Below are 19,039 nucleotides of genomic sequence, written 5' to 3'. Positions count from 1 at the left end.
CCCACCAACCTCCGGATACAACGCATCATCCTCCGACACTTCCGCCATCTACAATCCGACCCCACCAGCCAAGACATTTTTCCATCCGCACTCTTGTCTGCTTTCCGGAGAGACCACTCTCTCCCTTGTTCACTCCACACTGCCCTCCAACCCCACCACACCCGGCACCTTCCCTTGCAACCGCAGGAAATGCTACACTTGCCCACTCATCTCCTTCCTCACCCATATCCCAGGCGCCAAGGTGACTTTCCATATTAAGCAGAGGTTCACCTGCACATCTGCCAATGTGGTATACTGTATCCATTATACCTGGTGTGGCTTCCTCTACATTGGGGAAACCAAGCGGAGGCTTGGGGATCGCTTTGCAGAACACCTCCGCTCGGTTCACAATAAACAACTGCACCTCCCAGTCGCAAACCATTTCCACTCCCCCTCCCATTCTTTAGATGACATGTCCATCATGGGCCTCCTGCAGTGCCACAATGATGCCACCCGAAGGTTGCAGGAACAGCAACTCATATTCCGCTTGGGAACCCTGCAGCCCAATGGTATCAATGTGGACTTCACCAGCTTCAAAATCTCCCCTCCCCCCACAGCATCCCAAAACAGCCCAGTTCGTCCCCTCCCCCCACTGCACCACACAACCAGCCCAGCTCATCCCCTCCACCCACTGCATCCCAAAACCAGTCCAACCTTGTCTCTGCCTCCCTAACCTGTTCTTCCTCTCACCCATCCCTTCCTCCCACCCCAAGCCACACCTCCATCTCCTACCTACTAACCTCATCCCGCCTCCTTGACCTGTCCATCTTCCCTGGACTGACCAATCCCCTCCCTACCTCCCCACCTATACTCTCCTCTCCACCTATCTTCTTTTCTCTCCATCTTCGGTCCGCCTCCCCCTCTCTCCCTATTTATTCCAGAACCCTCACCCCATCCCCCTCTCTGATAAAGGATCTAGGCCCGAAACGTCAGCTTTTGTGCTCCTGAGATGCTGCTTGGCCTGCTGTGTTCATCCAGCCTCACATTTTATTATCCTGCTCCTGAGATGTTGCTTCGCCTGCTGTGTTCATCCAGCTCCACACCTTGTTATCTATGGCCAGAAAAAATGTTGGGGTCCTGGTCGTGGGCCCCAATGGGAGATGCAAAAATTGTGCTCCTGCTCGAATACTCCCCTCTCTCTAAGTTCTTATTGATGGGACTTGTGGAGACTTGAAATGGAGTCACAGAAAGTTTGGGAAGAATAGTCTCAGGGTTAGTGACCGAAGTTATTTTCCGAAAAATTTCACACATCACTGCCCAGACTTTAGTGCTGTTTTAGCAATGCATTCCCTGCTCTGCCCAAATGTCCCAAACCAACAGAGAAGGAAATAAACTGTTTTGCTGAAACAAAACCAGAAAGTGCTGTGGAAAGTGATAATGGGAACTGCAGATGCTGGAGAATCCAAGATAATAAAGTGTGTCAGCTTTTGTGCTCCTGAGATGCTGCTTGGCCTGCTGTGTTCATCCAGCCTCACATTTTATTATCTTGGAATTCTCCAGCATCTGCAGTTCCCATTATCTCTCAGGAGCAGGAAGGCTTTTTTCTGGCCATCTCAGTTGGGGTCCATTCCTATCTGTTCAAAGCCCTGTCTTATACTTCCATAAAAGTAGGCAAAATTCAAATCTTAAGTGCGCCAATACCCCTATAATGTACAGTTTCCTGAATTTATCAGACTTGTAGATAAATTAAAACAATGAAACCAACTGGTGGGGAGAACTAACATTGTCAGGGTACACATTCTCATTGCTCATCATACCTGGCCGCGGGCGGCGCTGTCGGGTCCGGCCTGGGCAGTGTTGTCAGCTGGCCGCGGGCGGCGCTGTCAGGTGCGGCCCGGGCAGTGTTGTCAAATGGCCGCGGGCGGCGCTGTCGGGTCCGGCCCGGGCAGTGTTGTCAAATGGCCGCGGGCGGCGCTGTCGGGTCCGGCCCGGGCAGTGTTGTCAAATGGCCGCGGGCGGCGCTGTCGGGTCCGGCCCGGGCAGTGTTGTCAAATGGCCGCGGGCGGCGCTGTCGGGACGGCGAGAAATGGCGGACCTTCTCCCTGTGTTCAAACGGGGCTGGACTCAGTTTTGGAGTCATGGCGGTGTCATGGGGGCATTTTGGAAGGTTTTGAGGTAAGAGAGGGAACGGGAGTGAGCCGGAAGATGAGATGCTGTGTTGACATTTGGGAAAACAGGACGGGAGAGAGGATGAATGCGAGTGCGGGGGGGAAGCAGGGTCACCCCGAGACGGTGGGGTGGGGTGTGGGGCAGGGTCACCCCGAGACGGTGGGGTGGGGTGTGGGGCAGGGTCACCCCGAGACGGTGGGGTGGGGTGGGGTGGGGTGTGGGGCAGGGTCACCCCGAGACGGTGGGGGTGGGGTTGGGGCAGGGTCACCCCGAGACGGTGGGGTGGGGTGGGGTGTGGGGCAGGGTCACCCCGAGACGGTGGGGGTGGGGTTGGGGTGGGGTTGGGGCAGGGTCACCCTGAGACGGTGAAGGGGGGGTTGGGGGTGGGGCAGGGTCACCCTGAGACGGTGAGGGGGGGTTGGGGGTGGGGCAGGGTCACCCCGAGACGGTGAAGGGGGGGTGGGACAGGGTCACCCCTTGTTGGGGGAGAGTGGAATCAGTGTCAGCCTGAGGTGGGTGTGGGCAGTGCACTGTGGTGGGGTGGGGCTGAGTACAAGATCACCCTGAGGTGGTGGGTGGGGGAGACAGGGTCACCCTGAGGGGCTTGGATAGTTACTCTGAGCCAGAGGAGATGAGGGAGAGAAAAGTTCCGAGAGAACATTGCTGACGTTGGGTCGAATGGACAGGAATAATACTGGCAGCACAGGCAAAGCTCCTAAAGTGATGGTGCTAATACAAATTAACCAGATTCACAAATTGTATGTGGAATAAACAAGTAGACAAAATAACTAATTTAAAGGTTTGAGAAGTGAAATGTGGAAAAGCAGCACTGTCAAGGCAGGGATAGCAAGAACTGCCAGATGCTGGAGTCAGAGATAACAAGGTGTGGAGCTGGAGGAACACAGCAGGCCAAGCAGCATCAGAGGAGCAGGAAAGCTGATGTTTCGGGTCGGGACCCTTCTTCAGGATTTCTCTAGCTCCGCGTGCTGTCAAGGCTAGATCAGGATTCATGTATGAATGGTGATGGTGGGGTAGCACCATTGATGGACTAGTAATCCAGAAACCAAGTTAATGTTCCGAGAATCCAGGCTTGAACCCTTCCACAGCAGAATGTGTAATTTGAATTCAATGATATCGGAAATTAAAAGTCTGATGCTGACCATGAAAGCATTGTCAATTATTGTAGGAAAATCTAATTTGTTTAGGTAATATCTTTTATCCAGCTTTACACCTTGTTATCTCTGACTCCAGCATCTGGCAGTTCTTGCTATCCCTGCCTTGACAGTGCTGCTTTTCCACATTTCACTTCTCAAACCTTTAAATTAGTTATTTTGTCTACTTGTTTATTCCACATACTATTTATTTGTGAATCTGGTTAATTTGTGTTAGCACCATCACTTTAGGAGCTTTGCCTGTGCTGTCAGATTTCCTTGCCCAGGGAAGGAAGTCTGCGGTACTTATGTGGGCTCATCTGTCTGTGACTCCTGTCCCACAGAAATGTGCTCAACTTTCAGTTGCCCTCTGAAATGTATCTGAGAGCAAACCACTCAGCTGTAAAAGGTTTCAAAAAAGAAGTGAGACTGGCTTAAACTGTTCTTTATTTCAAAATTTAAGAGTACAAAGGTGACATGATTTTAATTTCAAGAGCCTGGATGCTTCAAAATTCTACTTAGATCAAAACCTGGAACTCTTGAACAGTTAAGCAAGTATACTTCACCACAGGCCTACAGCAGTTCAAGGATACAGCTTATCATCACCTTCCCAAGGGCAATTAGGAATGGGTAATAAATGCTGGCTTAGCCACTGTGCTAACTAAAATAAACCTCATGCTCTGTGTGGATTATGTTAGAACTCATTTTTCTAGGTGTATTATGCACTTGATTTGTAAGTCCTGTAATGTGGATCAATCGAAATTGAGGTATAACATCAGCTCGATTTCCAAGTTGCTGATTTTGTGCAGAATTCTCATTGTAGCTGCTTCTAGTATGTCATAAACAAGGTTTCCAGAATTCGAAGGAAGTTAAATGGAATTGTGGAACTAATCCCATGAAGAAAATTAATCAAAATCCTAAAATTGAAAGTTATAAAAAGGATTTTAACCTTGAAATAGTAATATTGGTTGCAGAGTTATGCTTCATTATTTGAGTTGTCAGTGTTTTTAAGGGTACTGTAATTTGTTCAGAAGTTATTTGCTAATTCTACAGAGTGGTCTAGATTGGCAAATCTGCAGAATAATTACACAACTGACTGACTGTTTGAAATAAGTTTGTTGTGATGTTATCCCAAGATGACCATTTTAAATACCTGTGTGAATTTTCATAAACAAAGATTATTTTAAGTGGACTATTGATGTCTCTGTTTCCCATCAATGATCTTTCTCTTTTATAGAACAAGTGAACTCAAAACTGGGAAATTCATCGGCGAAGACAAGTATGGTAACAAATATTTTGAAGACAAGCGATACTTCTTCAGTAAGCACTCCTAACTAATCAATAAAGATTTTTAGTTGTCAGTCTTGATAACACCTCCAATCTTATCCCTTAATTGGCTGGGTATCTAAAAATCTTTCAGCCTGATAGTGCATTTACAACCTAGTGGGTTAGAGAATTTCAACAATTCACAGACCTCTGTAAAGACATTTCTCATTATTTCATTTCTGAATGGCTGACTCCAATTCTGAGACTGCGCCCCAGTTGCCTGAGTCATAGCCATAAAGCGGTAACAGCACGGCAACTGACCCTTCAATCCAACTCGGCCATGCTGACCAGCCATCCTAAATTAATCTATTCCCATTGCCAGCATTTAGCCCATATCCCTCTAAACCCTTCCTATTCATGTACCCATTCAGAAGGCTTTTAAATGTTTTAATTGTACCTGCCTCTGGCAGTTCATACTGTACATGCACCACCTTCTGTGTGGAAAAAGTTGTTCCTTAGGTCCCTTTTTAAATCTTTCTCCTCTCACCTTAAACTTATGTCCTGTAGTTTCGGACTCACCTGCCCTGGGGAAAAAGCCTTGACTATTCACCCTGTCCATGCATTTCATGATTGTATAAATCTCTTTGTGGTCACCCCGCAGCCTCTGATGTTCCAGGGAGAATAGCCCCAGCCTATTCAGCATCTCCCTATAGCTCAGACCCACCAAACCCTGGCAACATCCTTGTAAATCTTTTCCTAACCTTTTCAGGTTTAATGACATCTTTCCAATGGAGAGGCCATAACTGAATGCAGGATTCCAAAAGTAGCCTAACCAATATCCTGTACAGCTGCAATATGACTTCCCAACTCCTATATTCAATGCACTGACCAATAAAGACATGCGTTCTAAACACCTTTTTCACCACCCTGTCTACCTGCAACTCCACTTCCAAGGAACTATGAAACTGCACTCCAAGGTCTCTCTGTTCAGCGACACTCCCCAGGATCTTACCATTAAGTGTATAAGCTCTGCCCTGAATTGTCCTCTGAGAGAGGAATTACAGAGCGGGCTTGAAGAGTTGAATGGCTGCTGCCTCCTATTTCCCATGAGCTCAGGATTTTGTGTTTGGTTTTTGCAAATGTTTGTAAGTACCATTACAGAAATTTTAACCTGTAATGTAGGCTGACACTGCAGTGCACCATCGGGAATGCTGTCTTTGCCATCTTACAGTATCCCTTTAGGCATCAATTGCTTTGGAATCCCAAAAATCTATGACCTCTGCCTTACGTTTATTTATTGATTGAGCATTTATCATTTTCTGCTGCAGAGAATTACAAACATTCACAACCCTTTGGTGTGAAAACAAGTTCCCATCTAAGTAGGTGGCTCTGTGAGCCTCCTCATTAGTCAGGCGAGACTTCCTCCCAGAATCTAAACTATCAAACCCCTTAAGAGCTTTTCTGTTTGTGAGAGCACCTCTTGTTCTAATTTCTAGAGAATACAGAGCCAGTTTCCTCAATCTTCCTCATAAGACATTCCTGCCATCCCAGAATTGGTTTATTGAACCTTTGTTCACTTTCTGTATAGCAAATGTACTCATCTTTGGCTAACATATCACTTGCATTCCTAATTGTTTGCTGTGTTTTCATGTTAACCTTCTATAATTTGTGTACCGGACACCCTGGTCCTTCTGAATGCTAATATTTTGCAAATTCTCTCCATTTAGAAGTTTCTGCTGTTCTTCTTACCAAAGTGAATAACTTCATACTTCTCTCTTTCACGTTACATCTGTCATCACTTTTCAATCACTTAACTTGTGTCATGGCCCTTTGTAGCCATTCCTTCTCCTTGCAGCTTACTTTCATCAGCAAAGTTGATTTTGAATCAACTGAAAGGAAACTCAGGTGTGGAGTGTAAGACAAGGCCAATCTGAGATTCTGAGGAACAGTCACTCAACCTGAAATATTAACTCTGATCTCCACAGATGCTGCCAGACCTGCTGAGCAATTTCTGTTTTTGTTTCTAATCTGATAGTGCCCATTTCATGCTGACTTGTTTAAAGTTATCCTCTCTTTCTTTGGACTGTTGCTGACGGTGTCATCTCTTTCTCCAGTCCTTTCTGCAAATTACGTTGAGTGTCTTTTCACTATATGTACTGCTTCTATCCAGGTTTTGTAATGTGCTATCTTCAGTTTAGTAAACAAGTTTGTTTCCCCTACTTAACCCTTAAATTGCTGAATTCTTGGGAATACGTGGCATTCTAATGATGTATTTGGTGCTTCGTGAAGTTTGCACCACTGCTGGAGGTTGAATCAATTCAGGCGATGTTGAAAAAACTACTTATTTTGTATAAGTATTTTATTAATCATACCTTTGTGATTTCAATCTCTAGGTCGGCATAGATGGGTTGAATATACCAGCGAGATGAATGGGAAGAACACATATTGGGAAGTAGACGGGAGTATGATCCCTCCAGAATGGTAAACCTCCATCATATTTAGGATATGCTTTTGCTGTTGTGGGAATACCTACTGTAGAGTGCGCCACTTTGTTACCTTGCATTCGGGTCACTTGGCTAATTGATTCATTTTCACTGAATGTAGTTGGTGGAGAAGCATGATCCAAATTGTACTGCACCCTGGTTGAGGTAATGAGTTTAAATAGGGGCTGTTCTTGAGCTAATTTGAAATAAGACAAGTGCTGAACAGGTTTACCAAGTATCCAACATTTCCTTGGAATCACCTGGTATTAAACATTACTCAGCTCTGTGTAACCCATCAGTTAAAAAAAAACTATATTTGAATCAAAAAGGTAGCATTCTTTGAGTGCCTTTTTTCTACCAGTTACAAAAATTGGAAAGAGGGAGGGAAACAAGGCAAGAGCCATCCCATTAGACAATGATAGAGTTTGTTAACTTTCCAATTAATTGAAGTGGAAAGATGAATCTGGACAAGTTGGACAACTCCTGTTAAGTGTGTGCATGAGGGGTAGGAGGTGGGCGAAAGAGTAGACAGGGTGGTTGGAGTTGGGGACCATCCTTCAGGAACACAGGCAGTCAGAGCTAGCAATCCTAATGCTCAGTCATTGGCAACGGTCAGTGACTTGAGGGAAATGACATTTCCGAATGTACTACAATGGTGTTGAGCCCTGTTCTCAAGCGGGAATGCGAACTGCTTATGAATTTATTTTATAGCGTAAATTGGAAAGTAGTGAGTGTACAGCCAAATTCTCTTCCGGTGCACCAATCATAAAATGTTCAGCACAGGAGGCTACCTGATTCATTGCATTTTGTGCTGCCTCAACTGGACCTGACCACTCTAATTCTCCTTCCCTGCCCCTTGTTCTTTGCAGCATTTCTGCATTCCCTTTTAAACATTGTTAATTACCCTTGCCTCCACAACTCCATATTTAAAGCACCCCATCTCCTGTTAACTCCTGTGTAAAAGCGCCTTTTCTGAAAACCTCTGTGCCCTTCTGATGATGAATCTGAATCTGTGCTACCTCCCGAGCAATTCAGAAGTCAGTGATATCAATCCTAATTTTGAGAAGCTTCATAAGATCTTTGGCCATCTCCGTCACATTGGGAAAGCATCAATTTTCTTGTCTTTCTTCATAACTGCAGTCAGTTGTTCCTGGTATTTGGTAAACCTTCAATGTTCTTTATATTCAGAGTTGTACAAACTGCTCACGATATTTCAATTATGACTTGATCATTATTTTACACATCTTCCATAATTGCTCTTTAATGTTCCTAACTCTCAAAACCTTATTTTCTGATGGCTGCCCACGCCAGCGTTTAAAAATCTTCCTACCTACACCTGCGAGATTTCCTGTTAAGGACCTGGCTATATAGCATAAGATAACAAAGTGTGGAGCTGGGTGAACACAGCAGGCCAAGCAGCATCTCAGGAGCACAAAAGCTGACGCTCCGGGCCTAGAACCTTCATTAGAGAAGAGGATGGGGAAAGGGAACTGGAATAAATAGGAAGAGAGGGGGAGGCGGACCGAAGATGGAGAGAAAACAACATAGGTAGAGAGGAGAGTATAGGTGACGAGGTAGGGAGGGGATAGGTCAGTCCAGGGAAGGTGGACAGGTCACGGAGGCGGGATGAGGTGGTAGGTAGGAAATGGAGGTGCGGCTTGAGGTGGGAGGAAGGGATGGGTGAGAGGAAGAACAGGTTAGGGAGGCAGAGTCAGGCTGGGCTGGTTTTGGGATGCAGTGGGGGGAGGGGATGAGCTGGGCTGGTTTCGTGATGCAGTGGGGGGAGGGGAAGAACTGGGCTGGGTTTTGGGATGTAGTAGGGGCAGGAGAGATTTTGAAGCTTGTGAAGTCCACGTTGATACCATTGGGTTGCAGGGTTCCCGAGCGGAGTATGAGTTGCTGTTCCTGCAACCTTTGGGTAGCATCATTGTGGCACTGCAGGAGGCCCACGATGGACATGTTTTCTGAGGGATGGGAGGGGGAGTTAAAATGGTTCGCGACTGGGAGGTGCAGTTGTTTGTTGCGAACCGAGCGGAGGTGTTCTGCAAAGCAGTCCCCAAGCCTCCGCTTGGTTTCCCCAATGTAGAGGAGGCCACACCGGGTGCAATGGATACAATATACCACATTGGCAAATGTGCAGGTGAACATCTGTTTGATATGGAAGGTCATCCTGGGGCCTGGGATGGGGATGAGGGAGGAGGTATGGGGGCAAGTGTAGCACTTCCTGCGGTTGCAGGGGAAGGTGCCGGGTGTGGTGGGGTTGGAGGGGAGTGTGGAGTGGACACGGGAGTTGCGGAGAGAGTGGTCTCTCCGGAAGGCAGACAAGGGTGGGGATGGAAAAATGACTTGGGTGGTGGGGTCGGATTGCAGATGGCAGAAGTGTCGGAGGATGATACATTGTATCCGGAGGTTGGTGGGGTGGTGTGTGAGGATGATGGGGATCCTCTGGGGGAGGTTGTGGTGGGGGGGGCGGGGTGTGAGGGATGTGTTGCGGGAGACGCGGTCAAGGGCGTTCTCGACCACTGCGGGGGGAAAGTTGCGGTCCTGGAAGAACGTGGATATCTGGGATGTGCGGGAGTGGAATGCCTTATCCTGGGGGCGGAGGCGGAGGAATTGGGAATAGGGGATGGAATTTTTGCAGGAGGGTGGGTGGGAGGATGTGTATTCTAGGTAGCTGTGGGAGTTGGTGGGCTTGAAATGGACATCAGTTTCTAGCTGGTTACCTGCTTTGCAGAACACCTCGGCTCGGTTCGCGACAAACAACTGCACCTCCCAGTCGCGAACCATTTTAACTCGCCCTCCCATTCCTCAGACAACATGTCCATCGTGGGCCTCCTGCAGTGCCACAATGATGCTACCCAAAGGTTGCAGGAACAGCAACTCCTATTCCGCTCGGGAACCCTGCAACCCAATGGTATCAACGTGGACTTCACAAGCTTCAAAATCTCTCCTGCCCCTACTACATCCCAAAACCCAGCCCAGTTCTTCCCCTCCCCCCACTGCATCACGAAACCAGCCCAGCTCATCCCCTCCCCCCACTGCTTTCCAAAACCAGCCCAGCCTGTCTCTGCTTCCCTAACCTGTTCTTCCTCTCACCCATCCCTTCCTCCCACCTCAAGCCGCACCTCCATTTCCTACCTATCACCTCATTCCACCTCCTTGACCTGTCCATCTTCCCTGGACTGACCTATCCCCTCCCTACCTCCCCACCTATACTCTCCTCTCCACCTATCTTCTTTTCTCTCCATCTTCGGTCCGCCTCCCCCTCTCTTCCTATTTATTCCAGTTCCCTCTCCCCATCCCCCTCTCTGATGAAGGGTCTAGGCCCGAAACGTCAGCTTTTGTGCTCCTGAGATGCTGCTGGGCCTGCTGTGTTCATCCAGCTTCACACTTTGTTATCTTGGATTCTCCAGCATCTGCAGTCCCCATTGTCACTGGCTATATAAGCATGTTTCCTTTTGGTTTGGTCTCTCTTTAAAATGAGCCACTTCATATTTGTCTGTTTACATTGGACATTGCTGCAAAATATGTTATACGTAGACTGCAATGTTTCTCTATCTCAACTACCTTGCAGTTTTGCAATATAAATCATTTGCACTGCTTTGATCAGGAACTGTTGAGATGGTGACGGCTCCTAGAAAGTTTAACAGATGAGAACTTGAAAAATAGGGGCCGAAGTTGTTTGTGTTCCCCCTCCAGCCCAGTCTGCCAGTTCATAAGATTTTTTGTTCAGTGGCACCTCCCCATTTTAGCAATATATCCCTTATTTTGATATGTCTTTGTTATATACATTTCCTCGTGACATTTTATATCTGTATGAGTGCGTGCAGATGCTTTTCACTGCTTGTAGAACTAACATCCTTTGTTATAATCTGGAATCCATGAAGATAGTGGTGGTGATTAAAGCAGATTCAATAGTTGTTCTTTCAGTGAATCAGCAAAAATATCAATTGAGTGGCTTCCTGTGCTTTATTCTTTGCTTGTATGGTCATTGCTGAAAAGAGGGAAATATAAGAATGCCAAAAATCAAACAATCACTGCAGTTTATACAAAAAAGGTATGCAATTGGCATTCTTGCATTGGTGCTGTTCAGACCAAGATGAAAAGCTTTGCAACATATCTCTCTTTGGCCAAATTCAAGTTCTACACTACCAAGGGACTATTTCTTTGATTCTACTTTGGCAATATTCTACATGTCAGACATTTGGGAGAGAACTTGTCTGCCTCTTTTTGGAAGTTTTTTTTTTAATCAGTTCTCTAATTTTATTCCTCTCCTTGCAAGGTTTTTATTAGCAGATTTCTCCTCCATTCCCTGGAGGTGGAGAGGATTGCTTGTAATTTGCTACAGTGGGTACACAACACTCTTTGGCAATCTTGTCCAACTGGTTATCAGTAACATGACATCTTTTAAAGGGAGTTTTGGCAGACTGCAATGAGTATCAAAGAAACTTCTAATTTTGTTCTTGTACCTGTTCGGCTTTTTTTTTTCCCCATTTCTAACCCATTGGAGCTGACAGCCAGTGCATTGTCCTCACAAGCTCATCAGCTAAGACCCAAAGTATCGACCCAGATTGATATAGCACATGAAGAGGCCATTCATGTGCTATATCATTGTGCCTCTGCAAGCTTTTGAAAAAAGTGATCCCAGTTAATCTTCCTTGCTGTTCCGTCAAAACCTTGTAAATATTTTTACCCATCTAAATAAATATCCTTTCAGAGATAGTAAGAACTGCCGATGCTGGAGAATCTGAGAAAACAAGGTGTAGACCTGGATGAATGCTTTCCTGCTCCTCTAATGCTGCTTGGCCTGCTGCGCTCGTCCAGCTCTATACCTTGTTATCTAAGTAAATATCCTTTCCCCCTTTTGGAAAATCTCTATTAAATCTGCTTCTACCACATCAGGCAGCGAGTTCCAGATCATAGCAACTCTACTTTTGTTTAAATCCTCAAACTGCTTCTTCTCGTTTGCCAGTCTCCTTAAGTTGGCAAATCTCTTCACTGCTGGAAATAAGAGTAAATAATAGGCATAATATTGTTGTTAGTGATTTTTCTCACCAGCTGAAATCCAAGCAAGCAGCATAGAAATCAAAGCTGAAAGTTTCAAGTTTGTTAAACATTAAAATTATAGACAAGTTGACAAGTTGATGCAGTTATATATTTTTTTCTTGGACATGATATATCCTGGAGCAGTAATTACTGTCGTTCAGTGTTTTGGACTGCCATATGTGTGCAACAAATAGGAGGCGGCTGCTGTGCAATAAGATCTGATCTTCTGCCTTCACTTGATCTTCTGCTTCGCTTCACCTTCCCAGCTCTTCCCCATATCCCTAAATTCCCTGAGAAACCGAAAACCTGTCATAAGCCAGATTAGACTCAACAAGGGAGCATCCATGATGGTCTGCAATTGAGATCTCCACAGATTGGCGATGCCTTGAAGCAATTTCTCACCTTTATCCTAAATGACTGACACTGTGTCGTGTGCCCCATGTTCTTCTAAGTGAGGGCAAAAAGCCTCTCACTGCCCTCCTTGTTGTATACTTTCAGAATACAAGATGTTTCAATGAGATCACCACTCAATCTTCTAAACTGCAGCGAGGAAAGCTCCAGTGTATTAGATTCCTCCTCCTCCCAGCACAACTGTCTTACCTCAGGGACTGTTTGTAGTTTGCTAAACTGTCTTCAGGGCATGTATATCCTTCCTTTCTGTGGAACCCAAAACTATACACTTCTCTAGCTGTGGTTTCACCAGAGACAAGTATATATGTAGAAAGAATCCGTTTATCCTACTAGCCAATCTCCATGTGATATAGACCAACATGCAAAGTGACCTCTTAATTACTTGTACCTACATGCTAACTTTGTGCTCCATGTTATGAATACACCCATCTCAGAATATCAATACTTTTATATCAAACAGTTTTAATAATCCTGCTTTTCTGTTCCTACAGCCATGGTGAATAAAATGACACATCTGCATGTTATTCTTTATTAGCCGCCTGTTCTCCACATACTCACCTGTCTATATCTCTCTGCAACCATTTTGCATCCTCCTCATGGTTTACATTCTCACTTGGTTTTGTATTGTCGGTGAACCAAGGTACATTGTTCTCTGTCTCTTTTTCTTACATGACTATTAATAATGATAAATAACCAAGGCATGATAGTTGCCATGCTCCACTCTTATTCATCCCCTGACTTTGTTAGTTGGGATTTCACAAATAAAGTCCAACATTTTTCAATTGACTGATGTCAGGCTAACTGGCCCAGGGGTTTCTTCTTTGCTTCTCCCTTGTTTCTTGAAAGCAGTACTACATTTGCTAATTTCCAATCCATTGGGATACTGTTGGGGAGCTGTGTGTTTTATGGTGATTATGGAAGAGGAGGATGGGGTTATGCATCTTGATAAATTGGTGATAAATCACAAGGTGAGTGCATTCGCATTTCCTCATTTGTCATCTAGTGTTTTTCTTTGTTTTTCTTTTGAGTCTAATGTGTTGGGGAATCTGAGAATAGGATTGCTGATTGCATGGTTCTTGTTGCTTGTGGAAACCATACAAGGTGCTCATCTACTGTGAACAAAACTATATAATACTTAGTGTTACTGAAGTTTCTAAGATGGTTGTTTTGCATTTTTTTTTACCTCAGGCATCGCTGGCTTCATTGCAGTACTGAGGATCCCCCCACTACACATCCTCCTGCTGCACGGAAATTTATCTGGAAGACTCATCAGTTTAACATGAGTGGTACACCAGGACAGTACGTACCTTTCTCCACTACCCGCAAGAAGATTCATGAATGGGTCCCACCACAGGCCAGTGAAAAATGAACAGGCATTGGACTCCCTTCTCTGTAAATTACATTTTCCACTTCATCTTCCTGTCTGTGGACAGCTAGTATCAATAAAATTATCATATGCATGTTTTCCTCAGTATCATGTCTATGTCATTTTATCTGCATTCAAGACATTGCCTGATTATACAGTTAAAGCAGGATAAGATTGTTGTCCATTGTATTTAATGAAATAAATCCAGCTTTATTCCTAAAAAGACACAGATGTGTAGCTTCAAACCTTTCACTTCAAGATGTTCTGAAGCATTTTGCAACTATTCAAATATTTTTCACTGTTGAAATTGTGGGAATTTCGACAGCCAGTTTACACACAGCAAACTCCCATAAGCAGTATGGTGATAATGACCAATTAATCTGTTCTAATGACTGAGAAATAATATTGAGTAAGATATCAGGGACCCCTCCCCAATTTCACAGCAGTTAGCTTTGCTGCTTCTTAATGCCAGGGGAACCAGGTTTCATTCCACCCTTGGCTGACAGTCTGCATGAGTGTCCTCCCGCATTCCAGGGAAGTACAAGCTAGGTGGATTTGCCATGGGAAATGCAGGGTTATAGGGATAGGGGAGGGATTTGGGTCTGGGTGGGATGCTCTTCAGAGGTTTGGTGTGGACCTGATGGGTTGAATGGCCTGCTTCCACACTATAGGGATTCTATGATTCATTCTTCTGTGGATGTTGCAGTCGGATTCTTTTCATGTCCATCTGGGAAGGCGGGCAAATATTCACGAAGAAGAATTTTCTTGTGTATCAAGAAAGAGGTCAGCTCCAACAGTGCTCCTATGCTTATCTCTTTAATATGGTAACTTCAACCCATGTTTGCTAGTCATCAGGTCACAGTTGAAGCATGGTCATCAAAGTCTCTAACCCAGCTTGAACACGTGGTTTGAGCAACGTCTGTGCATGTAAGGGGAAGAAAGTGGTGCTGGTTGAGTACAGGCACCCACAGTACTGTTAGGGAGGAACATCCAGGATTTTGACCTGACCACAATGAAGGGACACTAATATTCCAAATCAAGCTTTGTAGTTTGGAGGCCACTTTAACTGCTCTACGTGTTCTTTGGTGGAGGTGGAAGGAGCCTTGATGATTTTGCACACTGCATCTTGAAGATGGTTCACTCAGCTGCCACTGTGCGGGTCAAGGAGTAGATTTGGAAAGTGAGGATCAAGTGAGCTGCTTTGTCCTGGATAATGTTGAGCTTCTCGAGTGTTGATGCTGCTGTACCCATCCAGGCAAGTGGGGAGTGTTCCATCACATTCCTGACATGTGCCTTGTAGTTGAGTCACTGCATAATTCCATGTCCAACCTACTCTTGTTGCCACAATATTTATATGGCTAATCCTATTCAATTTTTTGCTAAACCCCAGGATGTTTATAGTTTGGTGTTCTCTACTTCCCTTCATTCACATTGTCACTGATATTATATCTAAACACCAATCTACTCACACATGCATCCCAGGAAAGGAGATAAGGTCACCTTGACATTCTTTCCCTTCTCATCAATTCTCACAAAGCCTTTCTCTGTTGTCATTTTCTGCCTTTTCACTTGTTGTGATGTGAGTTGTGTTGGTAAGGCTCCGCTTTTTCCCCCTTGTTCACGCTGTGGTGGAGAATGATGGTGAGAAAGGTCCTAAAACCAAGGGTGCACAGGCCAAGAGAACGGGGAACAAGAACTAAGAGCCAGCCAAAGCAGCAGACTGTGCATACTTTCAATGAGTGAATGTTGATACCCACAGAGAGTTGTGGTAATGTCACTGGGCACCAATTCCCAAACCTCAGGTTAATGTTCTGAGAACACTGGTGAGATTTTAATTCAATTAAATCCAGAATTTAAAAACAGTCTAATGATCGCAATGTAGCCGTTGTCAAAATATCCCTCTGATACACTGGTCTCTTGGAGAAAGAAATCTGCCGTCCTTACCTGATTTGGTCTGCATTTGACTCCGGACCTACAGGTTGACTTTTAAATGCCCTCAAAATGTCTTAAGAGTTCAAGAGCAATTAGGGATGGCAACAAATATTGGCCTTGCCAGCAACACTAATGTCCCATGCAAGAATAAAACACCAAAATAAGTTATAGCTGTTGCTTTCTCAAGTACTACTCACTATTCATAGTTTCCGTCTACTTGGAAACATAGACTGACGTGAGCCTTGATCCCTGTGGATACACTGTCTCCTTAGGAGAACAATGGGAGTCTCAGCCAAGGCTCAGTGGGTAGCATCCTCACTTCTGAGTCTCTGCATTGAAGTGCCACCCCAGGCTTCAGCACACTGACCCACATTGACACTTCTGAGGGTGTACCGCACCGTCAAGAGATTTGCTCTTAACAGGTGAGATGTTGAAACATTGAGCTACTTGCCTGCTTAGGTCAAAGATCTTGTGGCACTATTTCAAAGTAATGCAGGGCAGACTTCCCTGATGGCCCGGCCAACAGTTACCTCTTAATGTCGCAAGAACAGATGATCAGGTTATTGTCAAATTTTTACTTGTTGGAATTTGCTGAGCTCGAATTGGGTGCTGTGTTTCCTGCTGAGATCGGTGGCAATGCTTTTGAGATCCTGGTCTGGAAATTGTCTGCCTCTGTCTGCCTTTTTTTTTCTCTTAATGAGGCATCTTAGGTCGCTGCAGAAGGAGAGAGCGAGCCAGCTATTCAATATGGCAGCACCAGCATGGGAGGCCCATTCATTCCAGGCCAGCTGCATTCTTCTCTTCTCTGCTCATCTCTTCCAGTTTACCTTCTGGAGTTCTGGAGAGAGGTAGCAGTGGCGATGGAGTGTGGCAGCAGCTAGTGGGCATGGAGCAGTGTTGGCTGGAGGTCCAGTGCAGGGAATTGGATGGAGTTCTGGTGCGGAGAATTGGCTATGGGCCTGAGCACCAAGTGGCTAAAGCGAGCCACCAGTGTCAATGAGGGAGGTGCCCCAGAATCTGTGGGTGTGGAGAGCAGTAAGCCTGAGGTTTTGTGGAGAGTGGGCCACACGGAGGGGACTGAGCCCTCACAGGGAGTGCACTTAACAAAGACTGTTGAACTTTTACCATTATTCCGTTATTTCCCCACTTAATGCCAGGGAGCTTGGAAAGGCTGTAATGGTAACACTCAACTTTATTTCTTTATTTTTCTACTTATACTAAGATTTCTCTATGTTACTACTTGTACCTAAATTTTATACCTCGGTACCTTTGTATCTAAGATCATGTGTGGTGACATTTTACACCGTACTTCTTACTTCTGCATTTGAGTGCTCACGACAATAGAGCTTTAAAAAAAAGCGTGATGTAGTACTTCATGACATGTTAAATGCTTTGAGATGACCGATGATTGTTTAACACACTATACAAATGTGAATTTATTTTCAAATCGTTACCCGAAGAAGCTTTGAATTCTCTCTACAGACTAAATGCTATTGTTTCCTTCTGGAAGATAAAATTGAGAAGTTATGTGAATCGGACCAGGGTTAGAATATACTGGGACTACTTACTGGTTTGCACAGTTCTGGTCACCAGAATATGAAAAAGCTGAGATGACTCTGGAGAAGGAATAAAGTGTTTTGAGGATGACACAGGAACTATGGTTATTCTACAGCAAAGGTTAAACCTCTTTCTCTCTGTGAAATTGCAGAAGGTTTTGATAGCAATAGAATATGTTTCCATTTGTGGGGAAAGGCAAATTTAGAAGGTAACTAAAAGACTCCAAGAAATTAAGTACAGGATTCAAGAAAAAGTTACTCGCCCAGAAATTGGTGAGAAAATGGAACTCGTGGTGTGTTGTGGTAAGTAGTGTTGGTGCTTTAAGAAGGAACTGGTAAGCCTTGAAGGGGCAATGGATTAGGGAGTTGCACTGCGAGAGTTAGACAAAAAAGGAGGTTTGAATGGAGGTTTAGTGATGGCGAGGACTATTTGGGGCAATGGTCTATTTCTGTGTTGTCTGTATTATGAAATTATATATGAAATGCTCACCACATCTTCCAAGTGCTGAATTCACTCCAGCACCCTGGACTATTATAAGATGCTACTGGACACAATGATATTGAATAGTGGTAAACTGGGCTAACACCTTAAGGCAGTTTTATTCCAGACGAACAGGCCATGAGCAACTTGTCCTGGGTGTGTCAAAGAGCCCAGGCCTGTGTCTGAAACTCCCTGATGTATGGAAATTAGTGGGAGCTTTAAAACAACAGGTTAATTTCACACACACTTTCAAATTTCACACACTCACACATACACAAGGACGGGATGTTGTACATCAGGCTGCGATTCTTTCACGTGTTGCAGTGAAACCCTCCCCTGCCCTGGGCTGTGATACGCCCTCACCTTCCCAAAGGTAGGCCCGGTTCTGCAGCAGGATGAGTGGCAGAGGTAGCAGTGCCTTGCTTGTGACATCTCTATGGCCATCGTAACCTGAAGTGAGACTTTAGCACGGGCCTTGTAGTCTGATGTAGGGACATTAATTAACACATTTTAACACACTTCTCCAGAGTCATCTCAGCTTTTTCAAATTCTGGTGACCAGAACTGTGCAAACCAATAAGTAGTCCCAGTATAGTCTAACCCTGGTCCGATTCACATAACTTCTCAATTTTATCTTCCAGAAGGAAACAATAGCATTTAGTCTGTAGAGAGAATTCAAAGCTTCTTCAGGTAACGATTTGAAAATAAATTCACATTTGTATAGTGTGTTAAACAATCATCGGTCATCTCAGCACATTTATTACCCACCCCTAATTGCCCAAATTAATGAGTCAACCCTCCACTGCCGGGGTCTGGAGTCCCATTGTAGGGAAGGATACCAAATCTCTTTCCTTAAAAGACATTAATGAACCATGTGGGTTTCTACAAGAATTGGCAGTGGTTAGGTACATGGCTGCCATTTATATTTGATTCAGATATCTTCACCTACCACAGTGGGATTTGAATCCATGTACCCAGATCAGTCTCTGGTGGTACTGGATTACTAGTTCAGTGATATTATCACTACACTGCCAGCTCTCCCTGATTTTTTTCTAGGAGCTTTAACGTTTTGCTTTGTTGAATACCTGCAGTTCAGAAGAATGTTAGTCTTGCAGAGGTAGAACATGAACAGCAGAGGGTGCAATTGACTTTCAACTCTGATATCCAGGATCCGGAACATTGAAAAGGTGTTTTTTTCTG

General features: G+C 44.9%; 1 protein-coding gene across 1 annotated transcript; it reads left to right on the top strand.

Moving 5' to 3' along the window:
• The first annotated feature begins 1,972 nt into the window (after window positions 1-1,972).
• On the top strand, window positions 1,973-13,976 carry ndufa12 (NADH:ubiquinone oxidoreductase subunit A12). Its single transcript, XM_048554272.2, has 4 exons — window positions 1,973-2,154; window positions 4,537-4,619; window positions 6,959-7,046; window positions 13,694-13,976. The coding sequence occupies exons 1-4, from the start codon at window positions 1,985-1,987 to the stop codon at window positions 13,872-13,874; spliced, it is 522 nt and encodes a 173-aa protein (XP_048410229.1). The 5' UTR covers window positions 1,973-1,984; the 3' UTR covers window positions 13,875-13,976.
• Window positions 13,977-19,039: the final 5,063 nt, after the last annotated feature.

This window comes from Stegostoma tigrinum, chromosome 25, assembly GCF_030684315.1.
Source record: "Stegostoma tigrinum isolate sSteTig4 chromosome 25, sSteTig4.hap1, whole genome shotgun sequence".
Classification (NCBI taxonomy): Eukaryota; Metazoa; Chordata; class Chondrichthyes; order Orectolobiformes; family Stegostomatidae; genus Stegostoma; species Stegostoma tigrinum.
The sequence above is the reverse complement of the archived record's forward strand: the minus strand, read 5'-3'. Positions and strand labels throughout refer to the sequence as shown.